General features: G+C 45.5%; 8 protein-coding genes across 8 annotated transcripts; 6 read left to right on the forward strand and 2 right to left on the reverse strand.

The window, feature by feature from the left end:
* Window positions 1-1,919: 1,919 nt before the first annotated feature.
* Window positions 1,920-2,686, forward strand: PADG_04345 (uncharacterized protein; the record flags this gene model as incomplete). Its single annotated transcript, XM_010761511.1, has 3 exons — window positions 1,920-2,084; window positions 2,178-2,500; window positions 2,602-2,686. 3 exons carry the CDS (start codon window positions 1,920-1,922, stop codon window positions 2,684-2,686), a joined length of 573 nt encoding a protein of 190 aa, XP_010759813.1.
* A 1,173-nt stretch (window positions 2,687-3,859) lies between these two features.
* PADG_04346 (uncharacterized protein) lies at window positions 3,860-4,504 on the forward strand (the record flags this gene model as incomplete). The annotated part of the gene is made up of 2 exons (XM_010761122.1): window positions 3,860-4,114; window positions 4,184-4,504. 2 exons carry the CDS (start codon window positions 3,860-3,862, stop codon window positions 4,502-4,504), a joined length of 576 nt encoding a protein of 191 aa, XP_010759424.1.
* A 1,746-nt stretch (window positions 4,505-6,250) lies between these two features.
* Window positions 6,251-7,025, reverse strand: PADG_04347 (uncharacterized protein; the record flags this gene model as incomplete). Its single annotated transcript, XM_010761512.1, has 3 exons — window positions 6,251-6,460; window positions 6,641-6,764; window positions 6,907-7,025. 3 exons carry the CDS (start codon window positions 7,023-7,025, stop codon window positions 6,251-6,253), a joined length of 453 nt encoding a protein of 150 aa, XP_010759814.1.
* Window positions 7,026-9,459: 2,434 nt separating this feature from the next.
* Window positions 9,460-10,030, forward strand: PADG_11750 (uncharacterized protein; the record flags this gene model as incomplete). The annotated part of the gene is made up of 4 exons (XM_010761676.1): window positions 9,460-9,528; window positions 9,625-9,651; window positions 9,741-9,816; window positions 9,885-10,030. The coding sequence occupies 4 exons, from the start codon at window positions 9,460-9,462 to the stop codon at window positions 10,028-10,030; spliced, it is 318 nt and encodes a 105-aa protein (XP_010759978.1).
* A 118-nt stretch (window positions 10,031-10,148) lies between these two features.
* Window positions 10,149-10,514, forward strand: PADG_11751 (uncharacterized protein; the record flags this gene model as incomplete). Its single annotated transcript, XM_010761677.1, has 2 exons — window positions 10,149-10,362; window positions 10,441-10,514. 2 exons carry the CDS (start codon window positions 10,149-10,151, stop codon window positions 10,512-10,514), a joined length of 288 nt encoding a protein of 95 aa, XP_010759979.1.
* Window positions 10,515-12,393: 1,879 nt separating this feature from the next.
* On the forward strand, window positions 12,394-15,212 carry PADG_04350 (uncharacterized protein; the record flags this gene model as incomplete). Its single annotated transcript, XM_010761123.1, has 4 exons — window positions 12,394-12,527; window positions 12,563-12,697; window positions 12,768-12,783; window positions 12,882-15,212. The coding sequence occupies 4 exons, from the start codon at window positions 12,394-12,396 to the stop codon at window positions 15,210-15,212; spliced, it is 2,616 nt and encodes an 871-aa protein (XP_010759425.1).
* A 609-nt stretch (window positions 15,213-15,821) lies between these two features.
* PADG_04351 (uncharacterized protein) lies at window positions 15,822-17,450 on the reverse strand (the record flags this gene model as incomplete). Its single annotated transcript, XM_010761513.1, has 1 exon — window positions 15,822-17,450. One exon carries the CDS (start codon window positions 17,448-17,450, stop codon window positions 15,822-15,824), a length of 1,629 nt encoding a protein of 542 aa, XP_010759815.1.
* A 1,514-nt stretch (window positions 17,451-18,964) lies between these two features.
* Window positions 18,965-20,710, forward strand: PADG_11752 (uncharacterized protein; the record flags this gene model as incomplete). Its single annotated transcript, XM_010761678.1, has 6 exons — window positions 18,965-19,145; window positions 19,203-19,443; window positions 19,503-19,761; window positions 19,869-20,319; window positions 20,397-20,476; window positions 20,549-20,710. The coding sequence occupies 6 exons, from the start codon at window positions 18,965-18,967 to the stop codon at window positions 20,708-20,710; spliced, it is 1,374 nt and encodes a 457-aa protein (XP_010759980.1).
* Between the last annotated feature and the right edge of the window lie 63 nt (window positions 20,711-20,773).

A 20,773-nucleotide genomic window follows, 5' to 3' on the forward strand; every position in this document is an offset into this window, starting at 1 on the left:
TTCAATGGAGATATCTCTAAACATCAAAATGGCGGAGAAAGCCCCGATCTGACCATAAAAATGTCCGATATGACTCTTCAGAACGACAATGGACGGCACATTGAGACGGGCCAACTTACCTTCCGGCATGCAGGATGAATATCTATCTCATTGCGCCTTGCAAAACTCTCCCTCAACGGTCAGACGGAACCGAAGGTTTCGTTATCCAAGCCAATTTCATCACTGGTTGGTCGTCTCTTGTTTAATCCCGTTCGACACATACAATTGGATATGATTGGGCTAAGCTATTGTCGATCTATTCGCAAAGCTTGCAAATACGAAACTGCACAGTCAGATCACGATTTGTCGAACTCATCTAGATAACAATTAGCCAGTTGTGGGTAGGAGATGCCTGCAAATTTGTGCGGAATCACTGTTAATGAGCAAAGAGCTTTATTAAAAATCCGATGCTTACCTACTGACCCGGCAAGTTGCCATGAACGGTTTCAAGCGAACAACGACCTGAAAGAAATGCTGAAATTTGAAAACAAGCCAATCCACACAAAGCTACGTTACAGCTCCAACAAAAATAACTACATCATTCTACATGCATACAAGTCCACATATTTTCACCCGAGGAGGAGAGGACGGGAAAGTTCCCAGGTCCAAACTACAGTTCGAAAATAGCTCACCTGGGATTTGGCACTTCTTAGTCAATGACAGTGGAGAGCGCATAGAGAAACACTCAAGCAGATCAACCATGTCGTCGGTGCTTCAAAACATCCTTTTTCATCGTGGTTGTGTGGTTGTCGATGCATCGCCAGTGAAAACGATTGGGTCCCGAAGCGCTGTGGTGGGGGTCTCTTTGTGGTTCGAAACTTGAAATCAGACGGGCGCCAAGTTCCCTCGTTGATTCCAGTGGCAGTTGTTCAACAGGCGGCTCCACAGGCTTCAGGCTTCAGGCTTCAGGCTGTTAGGCTGTTAGGCTGTTAGGCTGTTAGGCTGTTAGGCTGTTAGGGCCAGCCCCGCCATATTCCGTTCGTTTGGCCCTAGAGTTGGCCCACCCGCCTTGGCACTCCCTCTATTTTTGACATCCTAGTGCTGGTTGTAAGGGTATCCACAAAGGCACCTAACCGTTTGGCTCTGGGCCCGCAAGGACCTGGGTATTCTCTGAATCTGTTCTTCAGCTTACTGATTGGCTGCAGAGCGGCGCATCCTTAGATCGAGCTCAAACATGCTTCATTTGAGATTTCGTTCTGATTGCTCGAAGTTCAGCAGCTCCTCTGCTTTCTGATAACTTCTTGCTAGGATTTTGAGGACTGCTGATGTGGATAGAGAGCTCTAAGAAAAGAAAGAGTCGTCCAGACAATGTGATCGGCGTCGTGCTGTTCCTCAACAGGTCAGCGGACTGTTGTATATAAATCAGACAAGATCACCTTCATCTCTCCCGTTTTTCCCATTCTTTCTGTATCATCAGTCATCAAGACTCATTCAACGTTGCAAAGGTTCCTCTCCTTTCCTTTTTTAACTTTTCCTTTCTCTTTCACGAATTTCTTAATCAGTTGTCTTTCAGGTTTCGCTTCAGTATTTTGCCTCCATCTCAGTTGTCATTTGAAGCAACATTAATAATTCCCTTCGATTTCAATTGCCCCTTTTGTTTTTCCTAAACTTCCTGCCTGTAGGCTCTGGAAAGCTATAGTTTCGTTATCTATTGTCGTTCATAAATCCTTTTCTGCTTCTTTTGTCTTTTCACTGCTTCTCAGTAGAATAAAGCTCCCCATCACATAGTGTCTTCTCCTTATATCCTCCTTGATCCAGACAGCCTTCAACAGCCTCCATCAGTCGGCTTCGCAAAACTCCACGATCTTTATATCTTCAACTATTCGACCTTTCTTTTAATCCTATTCCGTGTAACCGAACCACTTCCCACCACAGTCAATATGGGTTCCTCTCACAATGGCGCCCTTGGAGATACCTTCAAAGTTGTTCGAATTCTTCAAGTGGTCTGCTTGATCTCAATTATCGGTATGACCGCCAACTTCATCTCCGACATGGTCAAGAGCCACGTTTCGCCACCGGAAGTGATTGTTGGCACTATCAGCGTGGTGAGTGGTCGAAAAGACATCTATAGCGTTGAGATGGTGAGGAGGCAAAATGTTTCAAACTCAAGGGCTAACAACTTAACTTGTATAATTCAGACATGCATTGCTACCCTTTTTTGCGTAGTTACCTTCATTCTCTACCTGGATGGGATCCTCCCCTTTCTCGTTTCCGCGGGCATGGACGGTCTTCATCTGATCGCGGTGATTGTGATCGCAGTTGTTGTCGGGAAGCCGCTGTCATATCTCGATTGCAAGTTGATAGGCAAAGTTTCTCCATCATCTGGATTTGCTTTCACTTCCGCCTTGATGGAAAATTTGGACGAGGATGGAAGTAAGCTGGGCTATGCAAATTGGGTCGGAGCATCCAAGGCATATTGTCTTGAGATGAAGTCTATTTGGGGCCTTAGCATTGCTCTATGGTGAGTTTGCTCCCCCTCCCCGCCTGGCTTGTCTGGAACGCCGAAGTTTTTTGCATTCAGTCTTTGTTTTGTTTGCAACACGAGCTGACTTGTCTTGCCAGCATCTTATTTGCATTATCTGCAACCTGTACTTTGTTTTTATGGCGCCAGTCGCAGGAGAATGTGCCGAAGGATATCGAGAACTGAAATCCAGAATTAAATATGCAGCTGCACCGCAAGCACCAATCTTGAATGATATGAAATTCACCAATGGCATCCAATGCGACGGTTCGATTGGTGAACAGTAATCAATATACCTACAGAATCGTTGGGAGCACAGAAATCAAAGAGGACGATCATAGGTAAAATTTGAGGTCAGGGTTTCAGAAACTTGGAGGGTATGTCTGCGCAGGAAGTATGATATTTTCTTTTGTGTAATGGCAGGAGTCACACAATTTTTTGTTTAATTTATTTATTATTTATTTTTTTGGTGTTTTACAAGAGTAACTAGTAAATAGTTTAACTGGATGAAGTGTGTGTAACTATGGAAAGATGGAAATAGTTAATATCCAATCACACAAATTCCCGCTAGTTATCTGCTGATAAGGTTGCAGTATGTACACAAGTAATATTTTAGTTAACTGAATATATCAACAACTAGTCGACTTGAAGCATCACTTGGTGAAATCGCCGAAGCGTCTACTTAAATACCTGAGATAAACGTCCAAACCCCACTTTGTCTTGTAACTAGTTAAAGCATTAGTTACCATGACCTCCTACATTTCCCCCAATTTGCCTATTTTGTTCAATTGAATAACCACTGATGGATAGTTGGCCTTTTTAAAACAATTAAAAGCTGAAAATCTAAAAATCTAAAGAAACATAAACATTGTCAGATAATTTCTTAAAATTTATTGTCAAAATTATCTCAGATACCCCAAATCCGCATGTGAAATGTCATCAGCATCTCGTTTTCTCCCAGACACAGTCAAAATCATAGTTATGAGACAATGCCATTTCAGGAGTGAGATATTCAGTAATCAGGTATCCATAGCCGGGCTTATGTCCCACATTTCTAGCAATCATCATTTGATCATGTCGTTTCAGCAAAGGATATCATCGCTAAAGTATTTCTTTGCCAGTATCTCCTCCAATACTGGGACGACACATACGATCCCACTACGTCTGGGACCTATTGCAAGCAAACAGTTATAGACGGTAAGGTCGTTTTGGTAGACGTTCTAAACCTCTCCCTTGGAATCTGCTCTCGGAAAGATGAATTTGGGCCTGTGATACATCAATGTGCCAAGAGCAGCGACGGTTTTATCTTTTTGTACGACGTCACCTCACGCGAGGGATTGAGTTGTATCCTGGAAATCCATGAGACTTTCCTTCGCCACACACGCAGTGCATCAACATTCGAATTGCTGTCTAGGTCCACCTTTGCCTCTCTATGTGAAGTCAACCAAACGGCTCCACCGGCTTGAAGGTTCAAAGTCATTGAAACAATTCACATGTTTCCCGCGGCTACCGCATGAACTGCAGCTTGCCGTCCTTCGCGCGGCCCTTGTATCTTCTGATCCCGTGGTACTCCCCACACCGCACATCAATGGGATCAATATAAATATCCTGAAAGTATGCAAGCTCTTCCATGAAGAAGGCACGTGAATCTTCTGGAAGGAAAACACCTTTACATTCTGGAAGCCATTCTGTATCGTCGCTGAGATAGCATTTGTAACGCCTGCCAAACCACGGGCTGTTACTACGGAGGAAGGGCAAGAACTTGCGCGCCGTCTCGGGTGTAACTTTGTGGAATTGACATCTAAAACCTATAATGACGTTGAGAATGTCTTTACAGGTCTTATTCGCAAGCACAGATCACGAGTCGCGGGGATATCTCGTTCATCCGGTTACATGCCACGAGGTCAAAATCTGGCCCCCATTGCTCATATCAGGGCTCTAATAGGGGTTATTCGCTCGCTGGCGAGGACTCTAAAGCAGCGGACATTTCGTATTTTTACTTGATGGATTGGGCAGATTTTCCGTCTTGGTAAACTTCAGTTAATGACAATGGGCACTGAGAGGCAGTTGTATCTAAATGGGGAATATCTTCAAAGATAGAACTGGGAGATATTTGAACGTCGGAATGAATGCACAGGTGTCGAATGCAATTTGGAATCCATTAAAGGCGTTCGGAGTTGGGAAGACTTCATCTAGCTGATTGGTATGAGTTTCAACATCATGGGGGCTTCCAGTGTATGGTGATCATATATGAACCAACAGATGATAACTGGTTGCCAAATTTGCTAATATGACGGTATGACTTTGTCTTGTGCTGATGGCTACCCATGTTTTTGGGCTTAGAACAACGCGAAAACAAGACATAAAATAGGGAGATTCTACAATCCCAGTCCTCCTGAGTCTCGCAGATACCATCTGTTTAAAATTTTTCTACACATCAAGAACGTACCTCAATAGTTTATTCTTCCCCCATCATATTCTCCAGTTCATCCAAGGTTTTCAACATGGCATTGTACAGTTGTAAAGCAACACCCTTCGTAAAATCTAAAACTCCCTGCTGCCATCATCTCAGAGAGTATGTAAGATTTCAGCTCGTTCGAAAGCTCAATTCTGCTTCCACGATAAGACATCAGCCGTTTGATATGATCGGCCGCAATGCTATTCTGCAGCGCATGGATTAGAATTATCGATATCTTCCCTTCTGAAAGGTCATCACAGAAACACTTTGCGGTCATGTACTAAATGGTAAAGTAATATTAATATACGGTTAATCCTGGAGGGCAATCTGTTGGATGAGAACGAAGAAATTGAACCAGAAAGTGAAATTGATACGTAAAGGGAAAGGTTGAAACTACTTCCTTCAGATGTCAAATTCAGATAGTCATTCCATATTTGATAATATGTCGTCCCAGTAAGTTGATGAAGTGGGACGATTTGCTGTCTGGGGAAGCTGGTTCCCCACATTAATCTCAGAACAAGTTGAAAGAAACTCCCGGACCTATTATCAACCATGCATAGCTGCTCATTTGTTACTGGATATCCTTCATAAGCGGGTGCCGAATTTAACCACACTGTCAGGTTATAATGTTGCGTGCACTTCCGCTTGTCAGGAGAGAGAGGTTCTCTTGTCTGAGCCTTCGTAAAGGCATTGCAGCTGAATGCACACACATGCAAATTCAGCGCGAGGCATGTCGTTCTGGCTCCCCTTTTTTTTTTTTTTTTTTTTTTTTTTTGGGGGGGGGGGGGAGGGGAAAAGTTGAAGTTGCTGTTCAAAGGTTTGGGTTAATTAACTCTTAACTAAATACCCCGTGGTTTAGCGTTTATGACACCAAAGTTGTGCGTGTACAGGCTATTGGACACCTGCCTCTGATTTCGCTATTATTTAGCTCCGAAGCGGTTCTATCAATCTCCTCTATTGTGGAAGATAACAGGTAAAGAAACATCAGTTCAAAACATCACCCGCTATCCAAAGTTCGATGTTCACATTTTACGTGTATGATTGCCTTGATGACTATTTTCACTTTAAACCGCGTCTCCTATCTAGTTAACTATGGCCAAAGACAAAAAGCTAGTATGAAAATCCAATTCAATCTTCTCCCTCACAGCTTGGAAATCTTGCACATCAACCAAACTATATACATGTATCGTTCAGAAAAGAAAAGTGTCTACCATCACCAAATCCATAATCATATACATTGATACTAAAACAAAAAAATAACATATATATATAGCAATTGGGGGAGAATCTCTTCACTCAGCAGCCGCAAGCGCTCTCCCAGCCTTAATCAGACCCCATAGGGGCAACCCGACACTCCACGCCCACACTCCAGTTCGCAAATAACTGACGGCCTCCGACTTGACACCCATATATAAGGCAGTGTAGATGACGCGTGCGCCGATGTATTCAGCCGCAATTGTATTCAGGTCGGTGGCTGGGAGTTTCGCGACATTTCCTGCGATCTACACGATGGGGAAAACGACCCGTATTAGCTGGACTCAAGAGTCTTTGTCTGGCTCGTTTTAGACTAAATTGATTGGGATATTTGGCCTTTGGGAAATAAATGAAGGCCTATCGCACGTGTGCATACATAGATCGTACATGCTAAGCACGGAGGGAGGGTGGTGTGAGGGGCATCATACCATTGCAGCTGCAAACAAAGGAAGACATTCCATAGCATTAAGATGCGCACCTTGTGCACGACAAAGCTTACTCCATGTCTCTGTTGGGATGCGCCCTTTGAGTGAGGAAAAGTGGTCTCGAGGGCTGGGATGGGAAAAGGAGTTATTGTTAGCTAGCGCTGTATGGTGTATAACGGGGCCCGGTTATGCATAACTAGATAAGATGGAGGGTCCTGAGGCATTTCGTCTTCCGTTCCTCTTTGATAAACGATAACGGAGAAACATACAGTATATTGGATAACTTTCCTATTGAGGCGAGTTTAAGGACGTAGTATCCATGGGGAACTAGACCGACCATGAAAGCTCCCGCGATGGAGTGAATGGACCAGTTGTTTGTGGGATGCATAATTGTTATAAAAGCGAGATGAATGCTTTGTAGGTAGTTAGTGGTTACTTAGTAAATTTCTGCGGAGGTGATAAACAAAATGGCTTCAATGAGCTTGGAATTCACTTTGAGACAATATTTCTCTATTTATTGACAGTTCAAGTTGGGCTTTATATAGATCTTCCGATACTGTTATGCGTTCGACGTATACAACCTTGAGGATAACGTTATGGTCGTCTGGGCACAGCAGCCCGAATATCTATCCCTATTGTCATTGATATCTTCGTATTCCCCCAAAACAAAATAGTGAAATGCAGATTTGCACCTACTCAGCCCCTCTTAACTCCCACTTTTGAAACGTTGATATCAATTCATTGGAAGGGTGGTATCTAAACTGTGTTGTTATGCGTTTGAGTCGAGAACCTGTAGAGTTCCTCTGCTCTCTCCTTATCAATTAGGGCCAATAACTATTTAACTAACTACGGAGTAGTATGGACCTGATTAACTAATCATTTCCTTGCGTCAGCCTAAGAATTCCGGAAAATGGCAGGTCTTTCGGACAGATGGTCATAATTCAGACCACCAGCTCCCAAGCACGAACTTGAAGGGCCCACAGTCCACTCGTTCATGGTGTTCGCGGATGGATCTTCCTGAGCTTCAAAAACGGGGCTAGCTAACTACCAAGGCGCCTATTTAATCTATTACGAGGGCTGGAGCCTTGGACATGATGCATAACGTCATTGCAGAGACAGAAATGCAAGTCAATTGACACAATGGCATTCATCAACGGACACGTTTTCGTGGCCCACTCATCATGGGTAACATTGAGAGAGTTCCTTACACATCGCCAGAAAGTTCATTGGCAAGAGATACGCGACTATACCTGACACTATGATTCAATTTATGTGGCTCCTCCTGAACTTGTCGTTCGGGTCTATATATACAACAATTGCGTGTACAAACTCTTTGTTCAATTTAGTTGTTGGGCGACAGAATCTGCTGTGTATTGATAAAGAATATGAGGTGTTGAGAACCTCCCTACTCTGGACTGAGGGAAGAGAGAAATGAGAAAAAAATATGTTCGTGTTTCGAATATTAGCTATCGAGGCAAGTGATAATGTCGACTACATATTGTCCCTATTCACGGTTTTTGTCAACCTATCCATTTCGACTAGGGAATAAGACCCGGCCGCTCCGGAATGCTCCTACAACATTAAACAATATAATACCTGGCATGCTAATCCTCCGGATATTAATTGGGCCAATGAAGCAGAGGATTTCGTACGAACACTATAGACAACTGGAGTTATTATGTTGGTCAGCAGCCTACCAAAGAACATATATACATGCCAAGGGATGAACACGGTTTTCTCTTGTCTCCCGCCTGCTGCGCAAGTTGTGAAGCTGGGCCCCCGTTCTCTCCCTCCATTAGAACTGATAAATATCCATTGAGCAGAAAAACCCAGCACTAGTCGAGCCTGGCTGTTCAGGTTCACTCTCTGTTCTTGATTCGGCTATTACTAGCCGTGTGTATTGTAGATTTACTATTTTCGGATTTTTCTTATCACAACCTCCAGAGAATATGCAGCAGGCCGAAACTACCTCGTTAAGAGGAATTAGAAGAATCAGTTAATTCATTGCAGTTTGAACAACGCATTGATGAAGAGAACAAGTTGCATTAAAATGCAAACGTTAGTATTTCATACCCGCAGGAACGGAAACATATCCGCTTTATTGATAGGAATGTACGTCAATGCTAATGTTAACCGCAAGCTAGTTACGTCCTAACTCCCTCTCTTAATTAATGAGGATGGTGGGGCTTTTTACATTTTCCCCCATTTCCATTTCTCTACATCTATGACCATACACGGGAAGTTTCTGCAAGCCTTTCAAGCTGGGGTTTTGTTAACTGTTAAGATATAGGGCAAATAAAATCAGCAGCATTGTTATGATTCGCTGGAGGGATCTCACGCTGAATAATCTGACAATAGCCGTTTGCTGAGATGAAATGGAAGGTGTTGATGCCAATATTGCGTTTTAAGGATGTGGATCGGGTAGCCTTTGTTTGACCACGGTAGCCCGCCTGGCATATGTACCCCCATGAGGTCAGCATCTTCGCTTAAGCTAAGCTATCTTATCTTTTCTTTTATCCTTGTATAATATGCAGTGCTTAAGTCTGAACGATGCACAATTGTGTGCTGCCACGTTATGAGACACAAGTGTCAAGATGGCTAGTCCAGACTGCGAGCGGTAATATATGAAACTGAAAAAAATGAAGCCATTTATAGTTTCATTATGGAGCTTCACTTTTCTTTCTGCTACTCGATCCAACCATACTTTGAAAACTCTCTTTTGAACTGGCAACTTGGGACAAGACAGGAATTGATAAAAAGAATCAAAGGCCTCGAAAAAAGGCATTAATAAGAAGACACTGCTTCTGGAAAAACAGGAAGATATGGCAAATATGTATCATCAACGTTCAAGGGAGGCGAAGTTAGAGCTGATGAAGACCCCACAAAATATGGTTAGTCTCTTGATATTTTTCCAAAATGGTTGATGATTCACAATTTAACTCGATTTTCAATTGGGGCTAACTGTACGGGAATTGGGTGATATCTAGGAACGTAATGCGTTTGTGTCCGTTTTGGTTGATGGGAACCTTATGAATTTATGAAATCCTCTCTCATTCCCCTCTGGAGACGCTGTCAATTGCTAATACGGGATGCTAAACCATAGTTTATGGACAAGTTTGTAATTGATGGCAAGTCAGGGGTCAAGAAGCTGCCCGACTCCTCATCCACCATGTTCAAGAGTATATGCAGAACGAATTGATGGATCTTGACCTCACGGTAGTGGTCAGTGTCTTTGTAAATGTGAAAGGGCAGAGGAGGACATACCAAGAGGCTCAAACACTTGACGATGAAGAAGAATTTGAGCTGTTTGTTCGTGGGTTCAACATCGGCCATCCCATGTGTGATTTCATGTATGCGGGCGCTGAGAAGGAATGCTCCGACGAGAAGATTTGAGGTAAATTCTCACCACTATTATATAGTTATCTTCCAAGGATCCCACAGCCATTAAGTTGAAAAAAGGAGCTCACCGATTAATCACCATTCGTAGAAACTTTCAAGTTGCATGCCGGAAATGTCCATCGTAAACACATTGTATTTGCAGGCTCCACCGACAATGGATACGCACGTCTTCTTGGACCATAGCTACAGCAGTACGGAAGTGTGCAACCGTGTGACAATGCTTGAGGGACCTCCATTCGAAAGGGAGCTGGCAGAGCTGAAGGATAAATGCCACACCACCTCGTTCCCAACGGTATTCCGAGACACCAAACTGCCTCCAACACGATGTGTTTTATTTTTTGCCACATCTATCTATTTATTACGTCTTAAACTACTAAGTCATGCATTTGCTGTATTTTTAACAGTTCGCCGCCCACGCATAACGGATATGCCGTACCAACCCCCGCACCATCTGAGAAAGCCCCGGCTCACCCAATAACGCGGACTCATCGACCTTGTTGAATAGTAATGGCAGCGTGAACTCCGGCATCATGCTGCTGCGAAATAAAAAGGGACAGCGGGTGGATTCTCCCATCAAACCCTCACCAAGCATCGTTCAAAAGCCTGAAATCACAAAAGCTTTTGCAATCCATACCACCTTTTGGGCACCTGCCACTTTCTTTCTTGCAAACATGAGCACGGTGAACGGCTAAATGAAAGAATGATTGAAACTCTGCAATATGTAGCGCGATTCGCACCCTCTCCTGCTGGCCTGAAGCGTAAGAACAAAAATTGTTATTCGGGCCATAGGTGCCCACACACTCCGTGTCACCGACCAAATTGCCACTTCCCGAAGGAAATGCACGGGGGTGGATACGAAATTTTGTAAATCTTGAAATGTGAGGGAGATTGGAAATCAAGAGTTGTTGTAGCTCAAAAAAAAAAAGACCTTGTAAGGAAACTGTGTTTGGAAACTTCCCTTCTTTTTCTTGTAATTAATTTTCTGCTGCACTTTGTTTCCCTTGAGAAATGCTCCACAGAGCCATGACGGTAGAGACAAGGGCTATACCCCCACACAGTATAAGAAGAGGAACAAAATTGAACCCTTCAATGCCCGCTGTTATCATCTGTTCATGTGAATAACCCCATCGTAATAAGTATAAAGGCATAGAATGATAACCGATAGTATTCGCGAGGGGATTTCTTCCGGATCCAAAGAGGTAGGTTGTCATTTCGACCCGGGCATGGCACATGGTGACAGAGGCGACTGAACAACATTAATGATGAACGATGTAAAGGACATGAATCCTATGAATAAATCCATGGATATACATGCTGGTAAAGCCGGGGGTCAAGCTAGTTCAATATCATCATTCCCTTGCCATCATTATAAGGGAATGTAAGTCCGTTTCTCATCTCGACTGTTTCAAATTCCCCAACCAACAGGATCCGAAAAGGTTCCAAGCTCATGACTCACTAACCATGGTAAGATATCACGAGCTGGATGATGGGATCAATGGATGGACTGGAAGGAAGCAGTAATGTACGCGGGGTATACGCGCCGATTGGCACAAATTTTGACTCCGACATCTCACAAATTCACACCCAAGTTTCCAGAACCAAAATCCTTCATCAACCCCGCTGTAATCCAGGTGCGTGTGCATTTCGTAAATTGGAATTGTGGGGTTCCATCACAACCGACGTTACCTCTGTCCCGCGCTGCGATGTTTGCCGGAAAGGGGCACATGAGCATTTCTTGAAGATAGTACAGACCCAAAAGCCAAGAGGGCAAATTAAATGTTTAACTATGTCACATTCATAAGTTCTGGACTCGTTCATAGTTTTCCTAGATAGGAAATCCTCCAGCCAATGTTGGTATAACTAGTTACTGGAGCAGAACTCGAACAGTAAGGTCAAACCATAATGAATTCTGGGGTAACTAAGTAAAGATGCCGTGGGTAACTATCTCCTGGTTGCTTGTTGTAAGCAGGCCTTTGTCTCCATCATGTCATAAAGATCGAAGATTTTGTCGGTAGAGTAGAAAGTTGGGGGAACAAGGAATTGCCGAGATATGCCGGGCGTTAAGTTTATTAGTTAGCAGCTTCGATAACGTTATCTATGCTTAATTCAGCCACGAAACCCCATGTTTACAATTCCATTTCATACTTTCTGCATTTCCCTTGTACAACAGAACCTGAGCAAGATACGAGCAGCAGATTACATCCTGTTATTACTATTTATATTTCTCACGCTATGTCATGATGTTCAAACAACGTTGGGTTGCATGTCACCGGCCAATTGCAGACCATCATCTCTCAGCTCTCTGATGGTTGCGCTGATGTTACATCTTCCAAGTTCCGCCCCAAGCGTCCTAACTCATGGCCCAAAGGGAACTCGATTGGGACCCCAAGGAATTAGTAGCCGGCCGATCAACTGAACGAGAAGGTGCCAGCGATGATCGAAATGAGCAGGCAGAGTCCCTAGTCAGGGGGAATAGCATGGTTGATCCGGAGTTCATATATCATTGTTACATCCCCTTCCGATCAGCATGGATTCTCTGTGGGCACCTGTGGATGTGGAGCGTGGAGAACATCCAGTTGTCCTCCTTGAAGAAGAACCTCCGCACGTCGCCTCTTCGTTCATATCTGTACGGTCCATTCGTTATATTCCTGAGTCGCTGCGGTGAGAGCTGTCAGTCGCAGAGCGTGCTGTTCAATGCTCCTAGTCGATAGTTGACAAACACCCTGTCCAGGTACCTCAACATGAAGGTACGGTTGTCAAAAATCGCTTGTATTTCCTCCATGTAGGTTTGATTGAACAGTCTGGAATGCATTGCACTGACCAAGTAGTGAACGTTATGATGTAGACGATTACACTCTTTTTACTTGCTGGCATTTGCCATGCGATTGTGCCCCCGCGCAAGCCGTTTCCGCCCTCTGGAGGCGGGAATAATCTTCTGACCTACAACGATACTGTGGTTAAAAGAGCAATTGCTCCTACATCTATCTCCGTGGACTGGATCTCTACCGACGAGGATGGCCAGTATGTGTTCCAGGGATCGGATTCAGCTCTCTTCATCCAGAACATCATTACCCAAACCTACGAGACTCTGATTGCCGCTGATAAAGTGCCAGAGGATGCTTATGGATATTTCATCAAGCCTGACCTGTCCGCAGTTATGTGGGCTACCAATCACACCAAGCAGTATCGCCATTCGTATTTCTCAAACTACGTTATTCAGGACGTTAAGACCGGTGAATTAACTCCTTTGGCTGAAGATCAAGCCGGCGATCTGCAATACGCTACGTGGAGCCCTGTGGGAAACACGATTGCCTATGTCCGCGGAAACAACTTGTTTGTCTGGAAGAACGGTACCACCACTCAAATTACTTCAGACGGGGGTGCTGACATCTTTAACGGGGTTCCCGACTGGGTTTACGAAGAAGAAATTTTTGGTGATCGATATGCCCTTTGGTTCTCACCTGACGGAAAGTCTCTTGCTTTCCTTCGATTCGATGAAACTGGAGTTCCAACCTATACCGTTCCATATTATATGAACAACCAGGAGGTGTCTCCACCCTACCCCCGGGAACTCGATATTCGGTATCCTAAGGTATCCGAAACAAATCCTACAGTCCAATTTCATCTTTTGGATATGGATTCCCTCAAAAGCACTGTCGTTGCCACCGATGCGTTCCCTAAGGATGATCTGATCATTGGTGAAGTTGCATGGGTCACTGAGAACCACGACAAGGTGGTGTTCCGCTCCTTTAACAGAGTCCAGGATCGTTCAAAGATTGTCTTGGTAGATACAGCGTCTTCCAAAACTTTAGTCGTCCGCGAGAGAGATGGCTCTGATGGGTGGCTGGACAATCCATTGTCCATCACCTACGTTGGCGAGATCCAAAATCCTAAATTTAAACCTGGCAGCTCCTACTACGTAGATATCTCCGATGAGTCGGGATGGGCACATTTGTACTTGTTCCCTGTGCAAGGAGGTGAACCAGTTGCATTAACCTCCGGGGAATGGGAAGTCACAGCTATTCTTAGCATTGATACCAAGCGCGAACTGATCTACTACCAGTCCACCAAGCATCACCCCACAGAACGGCACCTATATTCCGTTTCCTACAGAACTTTCAAAGACAAAGCCCTTGTTGATGACAATGTCGCCGGATACTGGTCCGCATCCTTCTCGTCCAAAGGTGGATATTACATCCTTTCTTACAATGGCCCCGATGTTCCCTACCAAGAGCTGTTCTCGGTCGATTCACCTAAACCCCTCCGGGTTATCACCAGCAACGAGGCTGTTGTCAACAAGATTAAAGAGTACAATTTGCCAAAGATTAGCTACTTCGACCTCCCCATTAAATCCGGCTACACGCTTTCCGTTATGCAACGCCTTCCAGCGAACTTCAGACCCGGAAAGAAATACCCTGTCCTTTTTATCCCATACGGTGGTCCTGGAGCCCAAGAAGTAAGCAAATCCTGGAAAGCGTTGGACTGGAAAGCCTACGTTGCATCAGACCGTGAGTTGGAATACATCACCTACACCGTCGATAACCGCGGCACGGGCTTCAAAGGTCGCAAATTCCGTTCTACAGTCGCGAAGCAGCTCGGCCTCCTTGAAGCCGAGGACCAAGTCACCGCAGCCAGGGAAATCAGCAAGAAACCTTTCGTGGACAAGGACCGCATTGGAATCTGGGGCTGGAGCTACGGCGGCTACCTCACATCCAAAGTTCTTGAAACGAACTCCGGCGCCTTCTCCTTCGGTATGATCACAGCGCCCGTCTCTGACTGGCGCCTCTACGACAGCATGTACACGGAACGCTACATGAAGACCTACGAGCTCAACGAGGCTGGCTACAACGCCAGTGCTGTTCGCAGGGCTGCAGGTTTTAATAATGTTGCCGGTGGCTTCCTTGTGCAGCACGGCACGGGTGATGATAATGTGCATTTCCAGCATTCGGCGGCGTTGGTTGATACGCTGATGGGCGCTGGGGTGTCTCCGCAGAAGATGCAGGTGCAGTGGTTTACGGATTCGGACCATAGCATTCGGTATAATGGAGGGAGCGAGTTTTTGTATAAGCAGCTTACGAAGATGCTGTATGAACAGAAGATTAGGGATGCGAGGAAGGTTGAGAAGCATCAATGGAGTCGGAAGCGGGCTGGGAGCTATATGAGATCATGGGATTGATGGGTTGGGCAAGGGCTTTTATTAATGGATCCGTTGGAAACGGATGCTTGTGTGTAAATAGTTAACGAGGGAGTGTTAAAAGGGGAACACTTCAGGTAGGCTTGGCGTTAAATGCGTATGTGCTCTGATGTATAGTTCATTATTATTTTATTCGTATTTATTTCATTTTCATTTTTCTTCTTTTATTTTTTTATTTTTATTTATATATTTTTTTTTAAATTGTTTAACATGCATACACACATCACAATAGTCATTCTAACAGGGGGGGCGTCAAGAAAAGGGCAAAATGGGAATGAAAGATTATAAACTGGGGAAAATGCAACCGCCCTCAATGGATCGATCCATAGTGGGATATAAAAACGAAAAATTCCACCATCGCTCCAAGTAAATACAGCGAAGAATATAAGTAGCATGCCCCCCCCCACCCCCCCTCACCCACCAAAACCAAACCCAAACCCAAAATAAATAAAGAAAGAAAGAAAGGAAGGAAGAAGATAATAAAATAAAGATAATAAACTCCGTGCATGACCGTGTTCAACAGTCCATAGATCCGCATGTTTATGTATATACAACGAATATCTTCCCGTCGGTCGCTTTTAAACCAGAGAACTACATACTCGCCCCCGCCTTGCTCCCCGCACCCCAAAGCCCCAGCACCCCATCTTCATCCTTTCCCTCAACCCCAAACACATTCCCCCAATACTTCCTCACCCTCTCACATATCCCCTGCTTCCCTTCCCACGACTTAAACTTCCCCCCCTGCTCACAAGCAACCCACAATATCTCCTCCCAAAACGTGCGCTCAACGTCGTATCCAAAGCGTGCGATGGTATCGCGCGCCACGACCCATGCGCGCCCGTCGCTGCCATCAGGTCTATATGTGGGCTTTGTCTCGAAGGTCTCGTCGAAGACGGTTGCGGGGTTGAATTTGGGGAAATTGGCGTGGATGAAAGAGACGCGCGGCGGGTTGATGGGCTTCACAGGCCTCCTGCTGCTCCTGCCATGGTCCCCTTTGCTGTTACTTTCGTTATTTTTGTTTTTGTTTGTGAGGGAGATTTGACGATTGCCATATTCGCCTGCAGGATCAAATTGGACCATTGCGGAGCCTGCAATGAGCGTGCCGTTTGCTTTCAAATGTCCAATTGCTGCGACGGGTGCGCTGGTCGCGTAGAACGGTTCACCAGCCGCGGATGCGGCTTGCAGGAAGGTTTCCTTGTCGCCTTCACCGGGCGCACCTTGTGAGAGGAGTGCGAAATAATGGGAAGGTCCGTAGTAGTTGTAGTATGTGGAGAGGAGGAGGGTAGTTGGGTGTGTCTTCTTGGAGAGAAGTATCTGACCCGTTTCCGAGGAGGCTCTCAATCCCATTGGCGGAATCGGTTGTTTGGATATGTTGTAGTATAGTGGGGAGACGCTGGAGATCCAGAAATCCGGCCAGGTAACCATTCCCGTTAGTTTGAAAGGGGGTGAGTCAAGGAGCTCTTCCGGCTTATGTAGAGGGAAGCAGTCTGCATCTATCCAGACAATTTCTTCAAAGGAGGAGAACAGCATGGCGAAGATTTTGAGTTGGTAGTGGCCGATTTCGACCTTTGTGTTTTTGTTTCCATTGCTGTTCCTGCTCGCTTGGTGTTTGTTGGAATCATTACTGTCAGGGACGGCAGAACCGAGGATATCAGATAGAACGATGCAGCGACCATTTAGTGAGGGGATGACTTCGTCGCAGACGCTGCTTTCGTATTCGTCATGGTCTTTGAGAAACAGTTCGACGGGGAGATTCGAGCCGGTTCGTCGGAGCATCCGCAGCGAAATGACGAAGACGGGTAGATATTTCCCTCCAGCTGTGTATACCGCTCCGCGACTGTTGGGGATGAAGACGGGCTTCAGATCGGGGGAAGACTTGGTCTGCTGCAGGAAGGCAGTATGTGCCTGCTGCATCTTAAGCACGTTCGCCTCTGGCATAGACACGAGAGACGGTCGCGGGGGAGGTTCTTCAGCATTGAATCCAGTGGCTGGGACTGAGCCAGATCGTTCTGGCGAAGGGCAGTCCGGGCCATTTTTATGAAGGATCGGAAGAAAGGTTTGCCAGAACTTGATCTGGCGGGCTTGTATCGACCGGGCTTCGAAGCCAGACGGCAGCACATATACTTTGGAATACAACGACGACTTGAACAAGTTAAAGGTGAGGAAGACCAGGAGAACAAGGGAAAATGCAACCAACGTTCTGAGAGGCCTAGCCAACATCGTGCAACAAAAAAAAAAAAAAGAAAAAAGAAAAAAGAAAAAAGAAAAAAGAAAAAGAAAAGAAAAACAATATCCACTGACGTTGAAACCCCAGGAATGAATGAGAGACTAGAGTCAGAGACTGGTGGCTGGCTGTTGGTGAGGCGAGGCGGAGAAAGGCTATATCATTGAGCAAGGGCTGGAAGATGGCAGCAAAAGAGCCATGCCGAGGTCACAAGGTTGGGGGCCTGGACAGGCGATTGAAGCTCAAGGACAAGCAAGTGTCAAGATAATCCGATAGTTATAACTTACTTGGCTGTATAGACACCGAATGTCCGCATTTTTTGACGCGGCAAAACCCTTGCGCCGCAGCGGTTTGAATGTTGGATATGCATGCTCCTTTCGGTTTAGCGCAGCGCCCCTCTGGAGTTACCATTCAATTTCCCATCGTTCGTCCCCAATGAACCCGTCCGTATAAACTCCGTAGCAGGAACAAGCTATGGCGGATGCTGCTGTGATTCGAGGAAGCCGGATGGCAATGACATGTTATGCTTCTTTTATTCGGTTGCAGCAACGTGATGCTTAACTTTCGCGTGGCGGGGTGTTCAACAAGACACAAACACACTCCCGTTCGCCTCTGGTTGACTCTCTCTGTAATTGGCTTCACATATTCCCCCTTCTGTACCTTGATTAGATAGCCGCCTCTAAACTCTGCTTCAATGCTTCTGCTGCCCAGGCTTAATAAGTTTGCCCAGTTGGGAATCGTAACTACAACTAAGTCTGAATCGATTACCTGACTATCCCATGCTGCTTATATAACCTCCCCCGTTAGTTATGGATTCTCAAGCTTTTGGACTACTGCTGTGCTAGCGGGGGTTTTGCAACAATTTTCGCCCCGTGTCGTGCCACTTCATTTAACATCTTACTTTGAGCGGGTTACTGTACGTTATCGATCCCCCGTTGGCAGCATGCACTCACGGTCAGCAGTTGTTGCCCCCCCCCCCTCCCCCGCCGCCAGAGCCTAACTCGCCGAGGTATGGTGAGGCTGACAAGCTCGCGTACAGAGCTGGGCGGTTTCAGCAAACAATCGCCCAAGTCTTGCTCTACGGAATTTGCTCCGTCATGGTTTGGCAAAATACCTCCCAGTGACTGGCATTTTGACACCCAAATATGTATACTATGTGTGCTATATGTGCTATAATGTGCAAAACTTTCTTGGCTGTTCGGGGATTAGTCTCGGGCTTTCACCAGTGTTACCGTTTTGCTGTGGTATCCACCTGGTCACCGCCGCCGTCAGGGTGGTAGGCTGCGGAAGCTAAATACAAGCATTAGCAGCAACTGATAAGTGGCAAAGTGATGTGCAGCGTATATATTTATATATATATATATATATATGACATTCTTCTTGTTGCCAATCTCTCTGCTGTATATGGAGCCATGTTAATACTCCTTCCCTTGCTGTTTTACGCTATATAATTAGTCCCCTGTTCCTCCTCTCACCAAAGGGCCGTAAATCTCCTTAACTCGCAACAACGATGTCGGTGGATTCTAACACTATTGACCCTGACCTCGAGGCAAACAGTGGTGAACATGCCTTTCTTAAGAACCGCACTGTCCATTCCTTTGCTTGGAAAGGTGTCTCTGTCAACGTGAAGGATCATGAAACAAAGAAGCCCAAGGCCATCCTTGAGAATGCGAACGGTTACGTCAGCCCAGGTTTGTACTGCAAATTAATTGTCTCAATCAATCGGTCTCCTCTAACCTGATTCACAGGAGAATTGATGGTTTTAATGGGCCCTTCGGGCAGCGGGAAAACTACTTTATTAAACGTACTCGCCCATCGCGACTCTGCTCCTGGCGCCGAGATACAAGGAGACATCCTAGTCAACGGACAGAAACTCTCGCTCGAAACTTTTCGATATATCAGTTCTTATGTTGAGCAGGAAGATGTTCTTGTGGGAGCCTTGACGGTAGAAGAGACCCTGCACTTTGCCGCTCAGCTGTCCCTCCCCAGGTATGTCAGACATGGCATCCATCTCTCAAGTGGAACCAGTTCTAACCCGTCATGTGAAGCACAATTACGAAAAAGGAGCGGTTAGAACGTATATCTAGTCTCCTTCACGCCTTTGGAATACAAAAACAGGCAAAGACCCTGATCGGAACCCCGATTCGCAAAGGCATTAGCGGTGGCCAGAAACGTCGTGTAAGCGTGGCTAGCCAGCTGATTACCTGTCCGAAAATACTGTTTTTGGATGAACCGACCAGTGGTCTGGACTCTACGGCCAGCTTCGAAGTGATGTCTTTCGTACAGAAACTTGCCAAGAAGAACAATGTAGGTTATGCAAAGAAAGCTTGTCTTTGGGCGTTTGGCAGGAAGAGGAAGGGCATGCAAGCCGGTCCTTTTTTTTTTTTTTTTTCAGTTTGCTGACAACCATAAAGCTCATCGTAATCGCAAGTGTTCACCAACCGTCCACGGCTACCTTCGAGACCTTTGACAAACTCCTGGTTCTATCTGCAGGCAGGACCTGCTACTTTGGACCCGGCTCGGAAATGAAACCCTATCTAGACAAAAGTGGACACACGATGCCCCTACAAATGAACCCGGCAGAATTTATCCTGGATTTGGTTAATATCGACTTCGTATATGATCAAGATTCAGCGGCTTCCCAGCTTGCACAGATTCATATGAATTGGGATAATTCAGACGAGTCATTGAGGGTTCAAACCGAGATACAAAAGCTAGCGAATATTACGGAGAAACAACACATACCCTCTGGCTCATTGAGCCATGCGGGAGCCCTTTCGAACGTTATGACTCTGCTCCATAGATCGTTCATCAAGAGTTATCGCGATGTAATCGCATATGGAGTTCGAATAATTATGTATCTCGGTGCGTCGCAAACATTTCCCTTCCTACAGCACTTTGTGGTTACCACATATGGCCCTCAAATACTGATCTATTTCTAGGATTGGCGATCTTGGTGGGCACAGTCTGGCTCAGACTGGGCTCAGGTCAAGCAAATATCCAGCCGTTCATCAACTCTATTGTAAGCATATTCACTTCCGTAGCATTTCTATTTGTTGCGCACTCCACTAAAACAAAAATCAACCAACTACAGTTCTTCGCGTCCGCGTTCATGTCCTTTATGGCCGTTGCATACGTCCCCTCATTCCTGGAAGATCGAGCAACCTTCATCAAAGAAAGGTCCAATGGCCTCTACGGGCCTTTATCATTCGTCATCTCCAACTTCATAATTGGCATCCCATTCCTATGTATGTGACTTTACCTGCCCCACTTCCATTCAATCAAACCCCCAGAGTTTCCCACTAACCCCAACCCCCCC

This window comes from Paracoccidioides brasiliensis (assembly GCF_000150735.1).
Source record: "Paracoccidioides brasiliensis Pb18 unplaced genomic scaffold supercont2.4, whole genome shotgun sequence".
NCBI lineage: Eukaryota > Fungi > Ascomycota > Eurotiomycetes > Onygenales > Ajellomycetaceae > Paracoccidioides > Paracoccidioides brasiliensis.